The 16,200-nt window shown below is 36.7% G+C and overlaps 1 protein-coding gene across 2 annotated transcripts; it reads left to right on the plus strand.

Moving 5' to 3' along the window:
• Positions 1 to 474: 474 nt before the first annotated feature.
• Positions 475 to 14,078, plus strand: LOC133655134 (anterior gradient protein 2 homolog). Of its 2 annotated transcripts, none has more exons than XM_062055058.1 (8): positions 475 to 489; positions 6,122 to 6,243; positions 6,312 to 6,375; positions 9,521 to 9,573; positions 9,659 to 9,735; positions 12,974 to 13,037; positions 13,540 to 13,623; positions 13,709 to 14,078. In XM_062055058.1, exons 2-8 carry the CDS (start codon positions 6,135 to 6,137, stop codon positions 13,756 to 13,758), a joined length of 501 nt encoding a protein of 166 aa, XP_061911042.1. In that variant the 5' UTR covers positions 475 to 489; positions 6,122 to 6,134; the 3' UTR covers positions 13,759 to 14,078. The 2 variants fall into 2 exon arrangements, with proteins under 2 accessions (XP_061911042.1, XP_061911043.1); XM_062055059.1 differs by lacking the exon at positions 475 to 489 and adding an exon at positions 3,299 to 3,343.
• The last annotated feature ends 2,122 nt before the right edge of the window (positions 14,079 to 16,200 follow it).

Consider the following 16,200-nt stretch of genomic DNA (forward strand, 5'->3'; position numbering starts at 1 on the left):
GTGTGACATACATTTCGATCGACAACATATTAAAATATGTTTTATTTTTATATTACAAGACCACAGAACTTTCCAAAATAACAACAGTAACATAAAAGTAAAGTGGATATAATAGAATTAATTCAAATGAAATAGACATTATTTATTGAAATTTTGTGTCAAAGGCAAGCCAAAAGGAGCCAGGGCAGAGGCATGAAAAAGCCTCCAGAGCTCCAGAGCCGCAGGTTGCAGACCCCTGATTTAAACTATATTCCCGTTTGGATAGTTTAGCTCAAAAATTGTTTAGGAAAATTTAAAACACTTGATACAGACAAATAAGCATGCACAAAACTAGAATAATCATATAACTACTGCCTGCTGAAGTTATTTTCTAGTGCCTGTACAGGTGGGAGGAGAAGAACAGAGGGCGTGACCGTAGACGGATGTGTATTTAAAGAGCCGCCTGGTAAGATCCTGCAACACTATTCTCACCTACACGCCCAGGAACAGGTAAGATACGACAAGGTTTCATACGAACTTGAATCTCCTTTTTTGGTCTTGCTTGTAGCGGAGACAATTTATAAATAAATATCATTTCCAGGGCTAGAGAAGAACAACATTGCAAAATACAGTGTTACATATATTTGTATCAAGTGTGTGAAATATTAAACATGCATATTCATTCAGTTGATAAAATTACTAGTTTGTCGCAGATTACAGTAATGTCATGTCAAAGGGGACCTATCATGCAAAACCTTTTCTTACCAGTGACGTGCGGTGAGGTTCATGGCTGTGACTTCATCACAGTCAGATTTACAAACATATGAACCCTAAAGAGTATCTTATTCACCATTTGATTGGCAGCAGTTAACAGGTTATGTTTAAAAGCTCATACCAGGATTCTTCCCTGCTTGGCACTCAGCATCAAGGGTTGGAATTGGGGGTTAAATCACCAAAAATGATTCCCGGGAGCGGCGCCGCTGCTGCCCACTGCTCCCCACTGCTCCCCTCACCTCCCAGGGGGTGATCAAGGGGACGGGTCAAATGCAGAGGACAAATTTCATTACACCTAGTGTATGTGACAATCATTGGTACTTTAACTTAAATTTAACTTTACACATACAAACTGTAGCACACAAAAAAGCACATTTAATAAAAAAAACATTATTATAGTCTTACCTTTACTTATAAATGAAGTCCATGCGCCGCTCCTTCTGAACAAAAGCACCGATAACTTGTTTATAGAAGTCTTCCTTATCTTTCTTCAGTTTTAAAAGTCTCTCTGTCTCGATGGAGATCTTCCTTTAATTATTACCTCCTGCTTCAATTGAAAGTCCAGTTTAGAAAACTGTTTTATTTTAGATATGTAATCCTCCATGGTAAAAGTCCAGGCGAGAGGAAAAAATAAACGATTGCTAACTGTTGCTGCTTGTTGTCACTTATTCTGCAGCCGAATAGTCGCAAAAATGATTCCTGGGATCACTAGCGCCCTCTACCACCATGACGCGGGATTACTGCGAGCCTCAGCCAGTGCGTCTTCGCAGCCGTTTTATGATTGCTCAGCACAAGAAATACGTTACACACATACAGTTGTTGACAAAGTACACTGTACATTATATACCTCAGCTAACTAAACTATAGAAATGTATATATAATTCATATAGCAATACAGTCTCACTGCACAGCAGGCCAGCAGTTAGCCGAGTCATTGCGCATTCCATGGTGAGGCTCAACTGGCTGGTGACTCACCGCAAGTCTCTTCTCAGTATTTGAACGGCAAATAAGAAAATTCAGTGATTTTGAATAAAAATAATCTAAAACTGGTGAAGTTAAATGGAAAACAACTTTATAGTATAATCACTGGATACATATAACAATTTATTTAAATTTTTTTGTTTTTACATTTTTTTTCTTTCCATGATGGCACGTGAGGCCCCGCCTCACCTGCCTCCCCTGACTGCACGTCACTGTTTCTTACCTATTGTTACCAGTTTTTGTGTATTTGGGATCTGTACAAGTCCAGAACATTTAAAATCAAACCATGGAGGCATGGCAGAGATATTTATAAAAATATCTTGCCTTCTTTCATATTTCCTCCAAAGAAGCCGTTTGGAATTTGCCCAACTTGTGACATTTTTCCAATTGGTGGTGTCAGCAGACGTCTCCATAGGTGGTAAAGTTTTACCCGAAGAGCTTCCGCCATTGTAGTCTATCAATTCCTTACTTTCCTCTATCATCTTGTTGTGGGGCATACTGGTTCATACATGCACATGCATCCTCCGCTGTTGCCCTTTCTAATTTATAAAGCGTATAGTTCGAACTTATCTGTCTGTATACCCGATATGGAAGAGCTAAAAACTACAATATGGCTGGCCGGGAGAAGACTCAGTCTAAGTGGAGACTCATAAATAAGAACGGCGCATCCTGAAGAGACTATTCAGAAAGCAGCTTGAAGAGGGTCTGTAAAACAAACTACTTTTGACCAAAAAAACACCATTACATGTTATGGAGACTACAAGTAAGTGCTTTAAATGTAGAAAAATTTAAAGAAAAATGGCAAAAATATAAATGCAAAAAAAGGTACAAATCCAAAAATTTAATCGGGATGTTTTCTTTTAAAATTTATTTCACTGACATGAGCAAAACAAACAAGAGTAGGAGTATATGGGCTTGCATGCTCCGATACAAGCAGTCCTAAAGTGCGTTTACTTGTGCAAAGCTGGACATAGCTAATACAAGTGTGTATGATTGGTATCCAATACTCAAGCCTCCAATCAGTTTTGTATCAAAAGTGAAAAGGTTATATTGGAAAACTCCTATTTGTTTGTGTTTCGCCGTGTCTGTCACATTTTCTACATGCTTTTCAAGTAATTGGCTCCATGAGTTCAGACAAAGACCGCACCGTACAAAAAAAACAATTTTCCCTGTAAAAAATAAAGTTAATATGATTTTTTGTTCTCCACACAAGTTTGAACGAGCGATGAGCAAAGAGGTGGTATGGGAGAGCCACCCAGACACCAATTTTCTTTTAAATTCAAAAGTGTTCCTCACATTTTTATGAAAGTGCTGTCACTTTTTAATTCATTTGGCCTCACACTGGATTATTAGGAAAAACACAAATTAAGTCACCAACATGTGGGTTTTTTGTTTAGGCACTAAAATGCCACAGCGAATAGCCTTCTGTACAACGAGAACCAACATTTTATATGAGAACCAGGGCAAATTTTGGGCAAAAAAGTGAATACTACTGAACCCGCCTGCCTACAGCTTGTTGAAAAACTGGTTTGAAGCAGGTTCCTGTTCTGCAGCACTAGGTGTGCAACGATAAATGGAAGTAATGACGACAGCGGTAAAACTCCCAACGGTTAGTATTATACTTTTAAATTGAAATTATCGAAAAAACCTAGATTGATGATTGCATTCTGATAAACATTCGGACTGCCTGGTGCCAGCTTGCTAGCTTAAATGCTATCATGAAAATAAGAGACATTAATGTCTTTCCCCTTTAAGAAAGGACATACCACAATATAAACTGATATAAACACATTGCTGTCTGAGCAACTAAGATATTCAATTGTGCACATTGAACCTACAAGCTGTGCTCTCTTGGAGCAGAGTGATCGTTCTGTACTCGGAGAAAAAGAGAGGAAGGTGTTTTTACGGTGCAAAATACGAATCAGAGTAAAGAGAAGGAAGCGGGTCTAATAAAGGTGAATAATAAAGCGTACAAAAACCTCTTCATGCTGCATGTGTGCTCTCCAAACTGATTTACAATAACTCTGTATTTCACACAAATGGCAAAAAGATAGTCCAGAACAATAGCAACTTTCATCTGGAAGGAATTTTAATTCCTTTGGATTTAAAAACTCCTTCCATCAATCCACAGAGCCTTATGAATGGACTCTGAGACATTCGAAAGTTTTGTTTCCATGATTCTCCGTCTTAAAATTCCTTGTAATAAACTCTCTCCTGTTGGTCTTTCTTTGCTTCGGACCTGTTTCTGGTCCAATAGCTGGTAGCTTTACGTTCGTAGTGCAATATAAAATAATTTCTTGAGGCTGTCTGCTATTTAACACCAGCATAGCCATTTCTAATCTGTGCCAATATTACAGCGGACATCAGCTACAATGGAGCTACAGATGCCTGGTGTGACGTCATAGGTCAACAGGAAAAGCAATACATTTATCTGCGCTAAAAGGAAATAAGCGCCCCCCAGTGTACGGGAGGCACATGGTGTATGACCAATAGTCACATTAGAGAGATTGCATGGACACTTGGACTTCACACACAGGTGTGAAAATACAAAAAAACTGAACTATTTGAAAAATCTGACTAATTTAGTGCATGAAAACGTGGTGACACAATGCTCAGCTTTGTGTAGCGATTGTGTATTTCCCCTCTCGGCTGCATTATTTTTTTTCTTACTGCTCCGAGTGAGGCTCAAACCCGTGTGAAAGGCCAGCGTCCTGACGACTGAGCTAAACGTACAGGCAATCTTTCGGACCACCAGCACTTTTCTTGACGTTGACTGGCCTCTGTTGCACTCGCATAGACGTGCATGCACCAGTTGCGAAGGAGACATACAGTATTAATGAACAAAACTATTTTTTAAAGTGGGTGATATGTTTGCATTTATTTGCTATTATATGAGCAGTTTTCCAAAAAGAAGGGAACACAGAGAGGCTAATGAAAAAAGGGGTGTTGAAGCAGCATGTGTCTCCAAAAAGGTCATGTTTAGGTTGTTTAAAATTTTCTCTAAGATTATGATTCTCGTCTTTTGTTGAGAATAATTGTTATACATTCTTGGGTAGAAGGTTATAGTTTGCTTTGTGCATAGGTTTGAGCTTTTTCCAAAAGCATTTGAATTTCAATATATCTGATTCAATAAATAAAGTGTTTGTATGTTCTCGATATCCAACATGATATATTATTCTAACTGACCTTTTTTGTAACACAGTTAATGAATGAAGTGTACTTGTGCAGTTATTCACTCAATTTCTACGCAATAACACTAGCGAGCAGTAGAGAACATGAAGTGATTTCTGGTCCAGAACATATTTAGCTTTGTTCATTTTTGAAATATTTCCTGCACCTTGTGTTGTATTTTTATATGAGATTTCCAGTTAGTCTTATCTAATATTACACCCAAACATTTGCAATTGAGAGTAAGGAGTCAGGAATAGCAGGTGTAAGCCAAGATAGGGGAAAAGACTAGGAGTGTTTAGATCACAAACTATAAACCCCCATGCTTCTCAGAGTTGACCAAATATGGTTAGTTTTTGTCTCTTTTTTCAAATTTGTGATCTCTGAGATTTTCTAGAACAGGGGTGTCAAACTCATTTTAGCTCAGGGGCCGCATGGAGGGAAAATCTGTGCACACGCGGGTCGGACTATTAAAATCATGGCATTAAAACTAAAAAATAAAGACAACTTCAGATTGTTTTCTTTGTCTTACTTTGGCCAAAAATAGAACAAACCCATTCTGAAAATGTTACAATAAAAATATAGAAAAAAATAGCGGCAGTGGTAAAGTTTATATCTATGAAGGAAAGAAGAAAGTGAATGTATGTTTATAACTGAATAAATTTACATATCCATAAAAATTTGTTTTCTTTAGTTTTTTTAAAATTAACATTTATGACAACCTTTTTCCAAAACACATTATAGAATGTGAGATATAACAGGATAATGCATACATTTATCATTTGTTTTCAAAACGCTTACAAAAAAGTGGGACCTCAAAAATTTACTGTGGGACCCCATTTTTATGACTTGATGGGGTCCCTGGCACCCCATTTTGAAAATTCCTAGCGCCAACACTGATGGGAGTATTGGTGCGTGCAAAACAGCAGCAGGCGGCTGTGGCCTGCGGGCCGGTTCCAATACTAATCAAATATCGTCCCGGGGGCCATAGATAATTTATTCGCGGGCCGGATCTGACCCGCGGGCCTTGACTTTGACACCCCTGTTCTAAGATGGGTTGTAGGGTGAGGAGGGGAAATAGATGTAGTAAAATGTGCATTAGGTGTGGAAAAGCGGTATAGTACATGAATGGATAAAACACTCACTGCATCCATTTTCCTCTGGTGGGGCCCCACAACCAAATGTCCCTGCTCTAATGTTCTCCCTCCATGTCTTCCAGAAAGCCTGCAAAGATGATGAAAACATCACTGTCACTCCTCCTGGTGCTCGTAGCTGTGTCTTTTACATCTGGTAAATACACGCCGAAGACAGGCAAAAGGATTCCTAAGACTCTGTCCAGAGGTTGGTGAGGATGATGACAGACACGTTCAAAATGTTGCGTCTTTACCTGCGCTTCCACTTTCTCAAAGGTTGGGGTGACCAGTTGCTCTGGGCTCAGACGTATGAGGAAGGTCTCTACTGGGCTCGCTCACAGTAAGAAAGAAATTGACATGTGGTGTTTTTGTCTCTGCCCTAAAAGGGAGATATTTGAGCATACGGGCACAATTTTTTCTCTGCTCAGGTCTTTAAAATTACAGAAAATGCATCAAGCTGTATGCTTTCGGTATAATTGACAAACTGTACTGAAATATTTGCAATCAAATGTACATCCAAAGAACTGAATACATATTTTTCTTACAATTGAACAGGTTTCAACCGAATGACGGTAATAAAATATGTCACAATGCAGTGACGGGCTGTGCGTTTCCCACCTAGGCCTTCAGTGATGTCCTGTGTCCAATGATTACCTCTCAAAATACCATCATTGATGTCCCCACATGACCATTGCTGGAGAAATACTATACAGAAACACATTTACCACCAACAGTGTACAAAACAGGTTATTTTCTGGCATATCAGCAATTAAAACTTATCTTATGTGGTACTGTCAAAATTTAAATTGCAGAGAACATATTAAACGTGAAAAAATAAAGAAATAAAATATCTGAACTCACAATTTGTAGCACCCATTCGAGCTTCCGGGGTTGGCCGACATGGTCTCACAAGATGTAGTTTCTCTTTAAATATCCTTCTTGAAAATGGCCTTGCAAAAATATCTGTTGTCTTGTCTAATCATAAAAGATGCAGCCGAGGCGTGTCGGCTGAGTTCTTAAAGTTTACTCCACAGCGTGCTCATCAAAAACATCCCGCATGGCTACATTCAACAACTTAAACAGGGCTACTGCGTATGCTCTTCACTACTATGGCATGCTGGGTAATGGAGTTCTTATGTTACTTAGCTCGTAACATCACTATATATATCTGCCTTAGGCCAGCTAGAAGGCCTTACTGACAACAACTCATGATCTGACTGGCTATTGCGGCTGTCTGTCAAATGTTTGAGCCTGTTCACTTACAGTACACAGACGCCCGCATTGTTGATTCTGAAGGCCTCGGGCAGATTTCGTACAGCATGGCAACATAAGCTAGCTGAATTCTGATTGGATAAAAACTCTATAACCTAAAAACAACAGCACTGGAAGGAGCATAATATGACATGAAGAGAATATGAATACTTTTAGATATTTAGGGAAAGTAAATGAAAAATTACTTTTATCTTTAATTATAATCATTATTTCTGGTTATGTTAGGCCAGCAAAGAAGACCTTGCTGGCCGCGACGGCACACCACTGTCACAATGAGCATTCACAACAATTTACCAAATTTGGTAAAAGTCACTTATAATTCCTTAACAATGAAACTAAGTGTACACTCAAATATTTTTCTTAGTTTGAATATACTCAGGTTAATCATGAAACTACTCACAGTATCCTCCCATACACAACAGTGCAGCTTCGGCATGTTAGCTAACCCAAATGGCTGTAAAGACTCACATACCTTACAGATATACCCCCCAAAACACGTTTATACACTATAATGACACACTCGGGAGAATACATTATTTACAAAAAGGCAACCCTAACTGAAAAGGGAGATATTCAAGCATACAGATGCAAGGACACGACTTCTCTCAGCTCACGCCTGAGCCAGGTGTCCCAAATTGATATAGCTCAAAGCGTTATGCGCCCCCTGCTGGAGCCCTCCAGTACTACAGTGGCCCGTTTTAATGCTTGTGTTGTAATAAAGTTAGCTACATCATGTGTTACGGATGCTGCGTTCCATTTACCTGGGAAGTGGGAAGTCGGAGCTGGGAATGACGTCACTGCCGAGTTGAGAGCGTTCCAGTTATGAAGTTGGAAATCAAGATGGCCACATTTCATGAAAGCTATTTTTGCGTTTGCCTTGTCTGAATATAAACAACTTATGGGGAAATATGCACTCTTTCTGCAACCTACAAACACGCTGGATCAGGTAAACTACGGCCCGCCAGCATCCAAAATCCGGCCCGTGGAATCTAAGGGTTAAAAAAAAAAATATATTATTATTATTTTTATTTTTTTATTATTATTATTTTTTAAATCTGTCCCTTCTAATCCATTTTGTACCGCTTGTTACTCTCTGTGTCTCCTAGCCGCTCAGGCAAATCATATTGTCTAAAAATGCATTTTCCCATCGATAACATGACATCATCAGCGGCAAGTACGTGCTCTTTCAGTCAATTAGTGTGTGAGGAATACACTGTGTATATCTACTGTATATATATATATATATATATATATATATATATATATATATATATATATATATATATATATATATATATATATATATATATATATATATATATATATATGTATGTATATGTATATATTAGTGTGTGAGGAATTCACTGTATATGTATATATATAAATTTTCGTGTGCGACGAATTCACTGTATGTATATATATATATATATATATATATATATATATATAATATTTACATATGTATATATATTATATATATACACATATATATGTATATATATATATATATATATATACATATATATATATATATATGTGTGTATATATATGTATATACTGTATATATACTTTATATGTATGTATGTATGTATGTGTATATATATATATATATATATATATATATATATATATATATATATATATATATATATATATATATATATATATAATAGTCCGGCCCCCGGCCAAATTGATTTAATCTAATGTGGCCCCCAAGTCAAAAAGTTTGGGGACCCCTGCGCTGGATGGAGAGAAAACACAGGCACTATTGCTAGAAGGTAGATACTACATCAAATAAATGTAGTTTACACTACAGTGATGTTACCAAACAATACTTTGTTGAGCTGATTTACTGCGACAAAAACTAATCAAATGTGCTAATAATGGATATTATAGAAGTGGATATTGTTGTTTGCATCCAGAGCCGCCATCTTTGAAACAAATTTGGTGGTGGTCAGAATGCTTTGACTTTGCAAGTCGGAAATCCGACTTCGAAGGACGTTCCAGTTGCAATTCCGACTAGGAACTCGGAAATTCCGACTTCTAAGTACAAATGAAACGCACCAAAACACTTGTATACTCCTCAACGAAAATGTAAACTCTTTAGCTATTTAATGTCTGCTATTGACATTTAAATAATTCTAGTCGCGAAAGGATTTTGTGATATCTGTCACATTTTAACAACTCTGATTGTTACTGATGGATGATTCTAGAAACAAGCCCTTGATGGTGCTCTTCCACCTGGAGGACTGTCCACATTGCCTGGGTAAATATTTCTGTTCACGATTGAGAGTTTGAACCGTGACTTCACACAAGAATGAAAATAATACACCTTTTTTCTTTCTGGGCAGCGCTGAAGAAGGTGCTTTCAGAGGACGATAACATCCAAAGAACCCTAGATGAGGACTTTGTTGTACTCAACCTGGTGGTAGGTCACAAGGTTCTGACGTATGGTTTGTGCCATAAGTCTGGACACCAATATTTTACTATCTATAAAAAATTATGATAAAAAAATATGTACCGTAATTTCCGGACTATAAGCCGCACCAGCTAAATTTAGGGGAAAATACAGATTGCTCCATATATAAGCCGCACCCGACTATAAGCCGCACGGTTTTGATGTGTAATTACCGTAGAATATAGGGGTTCCTGCTACCACGGAGGGGATTGTCGGGACAGAGATGACTGTTTGGGAACGCAAAGCGTCCCATTTATTAACAATAAATCTTTCAATCATTCAATCAAACTTTCACATCTTTGACATGGCGAACAGCATTCATGCAGAGTACAAATAATACAACGGTGCAAAGTGATACAAAGTGCTCGCCTGTACGTTATCAAAATAGCCAGCCTACCGGTATATGAAAAGTCAGTCTTTAATCATTGTGTCATCGTCTTCCTCCTGCGTACTAAAACCACCGAAATCCTCTTCGTCGGCGTCGGAGAAGAACAGGCCATAAATAAGCCGCACCCTTGTATAAGCCGCAGGGACCAGAACGAGGGGAAAAAGTAGCGGCTTATAGTCCGGAAATTACGGTATATACACACATAAATATGTATAGGGTTCTGACGTACGAGTTGTCCTGTAAGTCTGGACACAAATATTATACTATCAATAAAAAATACATGTATACCGTATTTCCTTGAATTGCCGCATGGAATATAGTATTCGCCTGCCTAGAATTACAGCCGGGTCAAACTCGTTTCGCAAAATAATTAGCGCATGCTTGGCACTTCCGCCGGGTCAAATATGAGTCATTAAATGACTTCCGCCTCCTGGTGGTAGAGGGCGCTAGTGATCCTTCTTGCGACTGCTATACTGCAGAAGACCGGTGCTGCAGAAGAAGACAACACGCAGCAAGAGTGAGCAGCCATTGTTTGCTTGCACTTTTACCATGGAGGATTACATATCTAAAATAAAACAGTTTTCTAAACTGGACTTTCAATCGAAGCAGGAGGTAATACTTAAAGGAAGATCTCCATCGAGACAGAGAGACTTTTAAAACTGAAGAAAGATAAGGAAGACTTATAGGAGCTGTGCATGGACTCATTTATACCTAAAGGTAAGACCATAATAACGTTTTTTTAATTAAATGTGATTTTCATGATAAGGTAAGCGCCTGAGTGAGAAGAGGTTTTAAAATAATTAGCGCATGCTTGCCAATCCCGCATGCTTTTGGTAAACGCAGGAGTGAGAAGAGGTTTTAAATTAATTAGCGCCCCGGCGGCTATTCAAGGAAATACGGTATACAGTGTATATATAGTCGAGGTTTCTGTGGTTTATCCGTTATACAGCGCCCAATACCGGGGTAGAGCGGAATATACGTTAGGTCAGGAAAATACACAGAGACTATTTAATACCACAAGCCTGTTTCGCAGGTTTCCCTGCTCTTTTTATAAAATCCCCTGAAGAGCAGGGAAACCTGCGAAACAGGCTTGTAGGGAGGATATAGCCTCTGTGTTTTTTCCTGACCTAACGTATATATATATATATATATATATATATATATATATATATATATATATATATATATATATATATATATATATATATATATATATATATATATATATATATATATATATATATATATATATACCGTAATTTCCGGACTATAAGCCGCACCTGACTATAAGCCGCACCAGCTAAATTTAGGGGAAAATACAGATTGCTCCATATATAAGCCGCACCCGACTATAAGCCGCAGGGTTTTGATGTGTAATTACCGTAGTATATAGGGGTTCCTGCTACCACGGGGGGGATTGTCGGGACAGAGATGACTGTTTGGGAACGCAAAGCGTCCCATTTATTAACAATAAATCTTTCAATCATTCAATCAAACTTTCACATCTTTGACATGGCGAACAGCATTCGTGCAGAGTACAAATAATACAACGGTGCAAAGTAATACAAAGTGCTCGCCTGTACGTTATCAAAATAACCAGCCTATATGAAAAGTCAGTCTTTAATCATTGTGTCATCGTCTTCCTCCTGCGTACTAAAACCACCGAAATCGTCTTCGTCTGTGTCGGAGAAGAACAGGCCGTAAATAAGCCGCACTGTTGTATAAGCCGCAGGGACCAGAACGAGGGGAAAAAGTAGCGGCTTATAGTCCGGAAATTACGGTATATATATATATATATATATATATATATATATATATATATATATATATATATATATATGTATATATATATATATATATATATATATATATATATATATATATATATATATATATATATATATATATATATATATATGTATATATATATATATATAATGTGTGTGTATAAAATATATATATACAGTATTTGTATATACATATATATACTCACTCTCTTTCTCTCTCTCTCTCTCTCTCTCTCTCTCTCTCTCTCTCTCTGTCTCTCTCTCTCTATCTATATACAGTATACATATATATATATATATATACATATATATATATATATATATATATATATATATATATATATATATATATATATATATATATATATATATATATATATATACAGTATATATATATGTATTATTATTATTATTATTTGTATTTTTATATATATATATATTTATACACACATAAATGTATAATAATATTTTTAGTTAAATAATTTTTTTAATGTACATTTTATTGTATATATAAATGTATATTATATGTGTTTTAGACTTTAGGGACATCCTTTATTACAAATTACTTTATTACATATTATATACCTTATATACATAGAGGAGCTGCACAATTTATGAGTTCCATTCTTAAAAGACGCAGTGTTGATATTTTGTGTAAATCTGAGTTCATACCTAAATTATACCTACATCACTACACCGTACACAAAATATATTAGGAAATACAGAAATAATGATATTAAATATAATATTTAAATGAAACAGTAACTAAAAAAAGAAAGGACACCTTCTTACCAATTCTGGCCAAAGTTAGTTGCAGTTTATGGGCTTTTGACCTTATATATTTTAACATGCATGGTGATGTTTTTTCTTTTCTTTGGCACACTGCCATCAGAAGAGTCTGCCTTAGTTTGGGAGACATGAAGAAGGCAAAACGTTTAGAAAAAGAACTAAAGCGGCTTTGTCATTCCAGTGTTTTTTATACACAATGATATTTGTGTCACCATGAAGTGTGCTTGTTGTTGTTCCTCCACAGTATGAAACTACGGACAAACACCTCTCTCCAGATGGACAATACGTCCCCAGAATCATCTTTGTTGGTAAGCAACGATAGCATCTTTGTTGGTAAGTAACGGTTGGTAAGTAATCTTTGTTGGTAAGTAACGATAGCATGCAGTAACATTTGAATGATCACTTCAAGTGTTTGAGCTACAGGAATGAGAAGCTTACTAAAAGGTGTTCAAACTTTCCCCCTGGGCCAGAAAATACTTACACTTAGATTTTCTTTACTATCATTAGTTTTTTATTTTTGTTAAACAGAGTTGAACCAATTCAGTGTGGGTCAATAGGGATTGTGTTGATATACACATGCTTCCATCGTAGTTTGCCACATTGATTGTCACAGTTTTTCTTTCCTGCTTTATCAAAGTGCTGGCACTTACAACTTTTTTTGGCCCCATGGTGGATTATTATCACATCCACTGTCTCTACACTGAAACACACTCACAACAAATACACAACACATGATAAATATAATGCATTTTTAGTAGTAAGTTACTGACTTTTAGTTTGACTAAAGGTTTTTCCTCCGTACCCTTTCAGACCCTACCATGACAGTGAGAGCTGACATTACTGGTCGCTATGGCAACCGCATGTACGCTTACGAACCAAATGACATCAAACTCTGTAAGATGACACCTCACCACTGCAGTTTATTGTCAGGTGTACACGAGCAGCACTGAGTGTTTCAATAATTTATCTGCTCTTTCAGTGGCGAGCAACATGCAGTTGGCCAAGAAACTCCTCAAGTCTGAGCTGTGAGCGGCAGCCAACGTGTTCCTCCTGAGACGCATCAACAATTACATGTTGTAAAAACCAAGCACTGGGAAGTTACTTTCATTGTAATCATCTTCTTTCTTATTATGATGTTGTCTTTGAAATAAATTTGATTGTGAAAGAGTTTTTAGTTCCAATTTGATATGACGGTACAGCATATTATGAACAAATTCAATGTAAAGAGCCAGAATATGAGTTCAATAATGACGTCATTTGTCATTATTCACTTAAATATGTTTATTAATCTGTAAAATTTCCCCGTACTTTACAGTGTAAGTAGCTGGATTATCATCAGTGGATATTAATAATCTAACAATGCATCATCATTATTATATAATTGGAGGTGTCCTTGAACACACCACAGTTATGTGCTATTAAAAAATAACCTACTGCTGCAACTAATTGATTTTTATATTTCTTCTATCGTTTCATCCCAAAATATTGACGCTGTGTATGAATGCGTAAACGTGAGCTTTGATGGTGTTATGACATCTGTGTTGCATGGACAGTGAAATGTTCAATGCTCGCTTTGCCGTTGCCAGGGGGAATGAAGCATTTTGTTATATATATACCCATATACGGTATATTGTAGCCCTTATTGTCACTCTACTATTCAGAAAAACATACATTTTAGACAAAATATTTATTATTTCATAGCCCAGGACTCTTTTTTGTCAGGCTGGATGTGGCCAGCGGGCCACCAGTTGACAAACCCTGCGCTCGGCTAATTGTAAGAAAATATGGTTATCATAATGTCCCGTCCTAAATAAAAAAACAGTAAACTGTGTGATGTCCAACTATATTTCCCATTAGGGATGGGCAGAGGTGGTTCTGGGTAGATTTGCGCCGTGGGCTAACCGTCCCCTGCCCAGTTGCCAGTTCAGCAAAACTAAAAACAAAATACTGTCATCTTCTGTCGCTAGCAGCAACATATTCGCAAGAAGCTAATTAATAGCCTATATCACAGGTGTCAAACTCAAGGCCCGGGGGCCAGATGTGGCCCGCCAATTCATTTTATTTGGCCCTCGAAAGCCTGGAAATAAATAAAGTACTGTAACTTGTCTTACTAAATGTATTCTTTCTTTGTATTTTGGGAGAAAAAAAATATATGTACTCCATGTAATCACAAATTATGTTAACGTAAATTATGCAAAAAAATCATATTATCAAACATTCAAACCATTTTTTAAATAGAAATAAATACTAATAATAATAGTTTCAAAGCAAGTTATCCATCAAATTGTGCAATGTAAAAGTAGCAATAAATTCAATGTTAAAAATGTGAAATTTACTGTGGTTTTTACAGCATTTTTCTCTAAATTAAAAAATAAAACATTTTGTTTACTGTAATAAACTGTGGTGCCGTTTTGGAATTTACAGTAATACACCAAAAAAATCTACAGTTGTTGATTTGCGGTAAAAAAACCCAAAACAAACTGGCAGATCACGTGCAAAAATTTTACAGTAAAATTGCAGGTTTTTTTTACTTACAGTAAAAAAACAAATACACATTTTACAGAAAAATTCTGGCGACTGAGCTGCCTTTTTTTTTTTTTTTACCATAAAAACAGCAGTACTGTTTTTCCATTTACAGTAATATACACAAAATTATGAGGTGAAATTATTGCAACTTACCTTTTTTTTTTTTTACATTTTAGTTTAAAAAAAATTTACTAATAAAATGCATTAAAAAATTGTGTAATAATAGTATTCACTGTTAGAAGCGGCCCTCTGGGGCCAAATATACCGCGATGTGGCCCTCAGTGAAAATGACTTTGAGACCTCTGGCCTATAGCATACTATCACTCATAGAGATACATACCTTTAGCTTGTGCCTGTTTCTCATCTTCTTCTTCATTTTCTAAACTGGGCACCTGATAGCTTATTTGGTCTTTTACATTGATCCATGATGAAGATGAAGTCGACGTCATTAACTTTTTCATGACCTTTTGCCAACCCCTGTCAATCAACCGGAGTCACGTGAGTCACGTAGATCAGTGGTCCCCAACCACCGGACCGCGGCCCTGTAGCGGTCCGTGGATCGATTGGTACCGGGCCGCACAAGAAAGAAATAAATACACATTTTTTATTTTTTTATTTATTTTTTTCTTATTAAATCAACATAAAAACACAAGATACACTTACAATTAGTGCACCAACCCAAAAAAACTCCCTCCCCCATTTACACTCATTCACACTCATTCGCACAAAAGGGGGGTTGTTTCTTTCTGTTATTAATATTTCTGGTTCCTACATTATATATCAATACAGATCAATACAGTCTGCAGGGATACAGTCCATAAGCACACATGATTGTATTTTTTTATGACAAAAAAATAAATAATTAAAAATAAATAAATAAATAAATAAATACCATACATTTTCAAGCGTTGACCGGTCCGCAGTTACAAAAAGGTTGGGGACCAG

Source organism: Entelurus aequoreus, linkage group LG08 (assembly GCF_033978785.1).
Source record: "Entelurus aequoreus isolate RoL-2023_Sb linkage group LG08, RoL_Eaeq_v1.1, whole genome shotgun sequence".
NCBI classification, from domain to species: domain Eukaryota; kingdom Metazoa; phylum Chordata; class Actinopteri; order Syngnathiformes; family Syngnathidae; genus Entelurus; species Entelurus aequoreus.

Bases quoted from the DNA above. Each gene is read 5' to 3' on its own strand.
- LOC133655134 (XM_062055058.1), top strand. From the start codon at position 6,135: ATGATGAAAACATCACTGTCACTCCTCCTGGTGCTCGTAGCTGTGTCT. The intron at 6,244-6,311 runs GTTGGTGAGGAT...ACTTTCTCAAAG, and splicing joins TCCTAAGACTCTGTCCAGAG to GTTGGGGTGACCAGTTGCTC. The intron at 13,038-13,539 runs GTAAGCAACGAT...GTACCCTTTCAG, and splicing joins CCCCAGAATCATCTTTGTTG to ACCCTACCATGACAGTGAGA.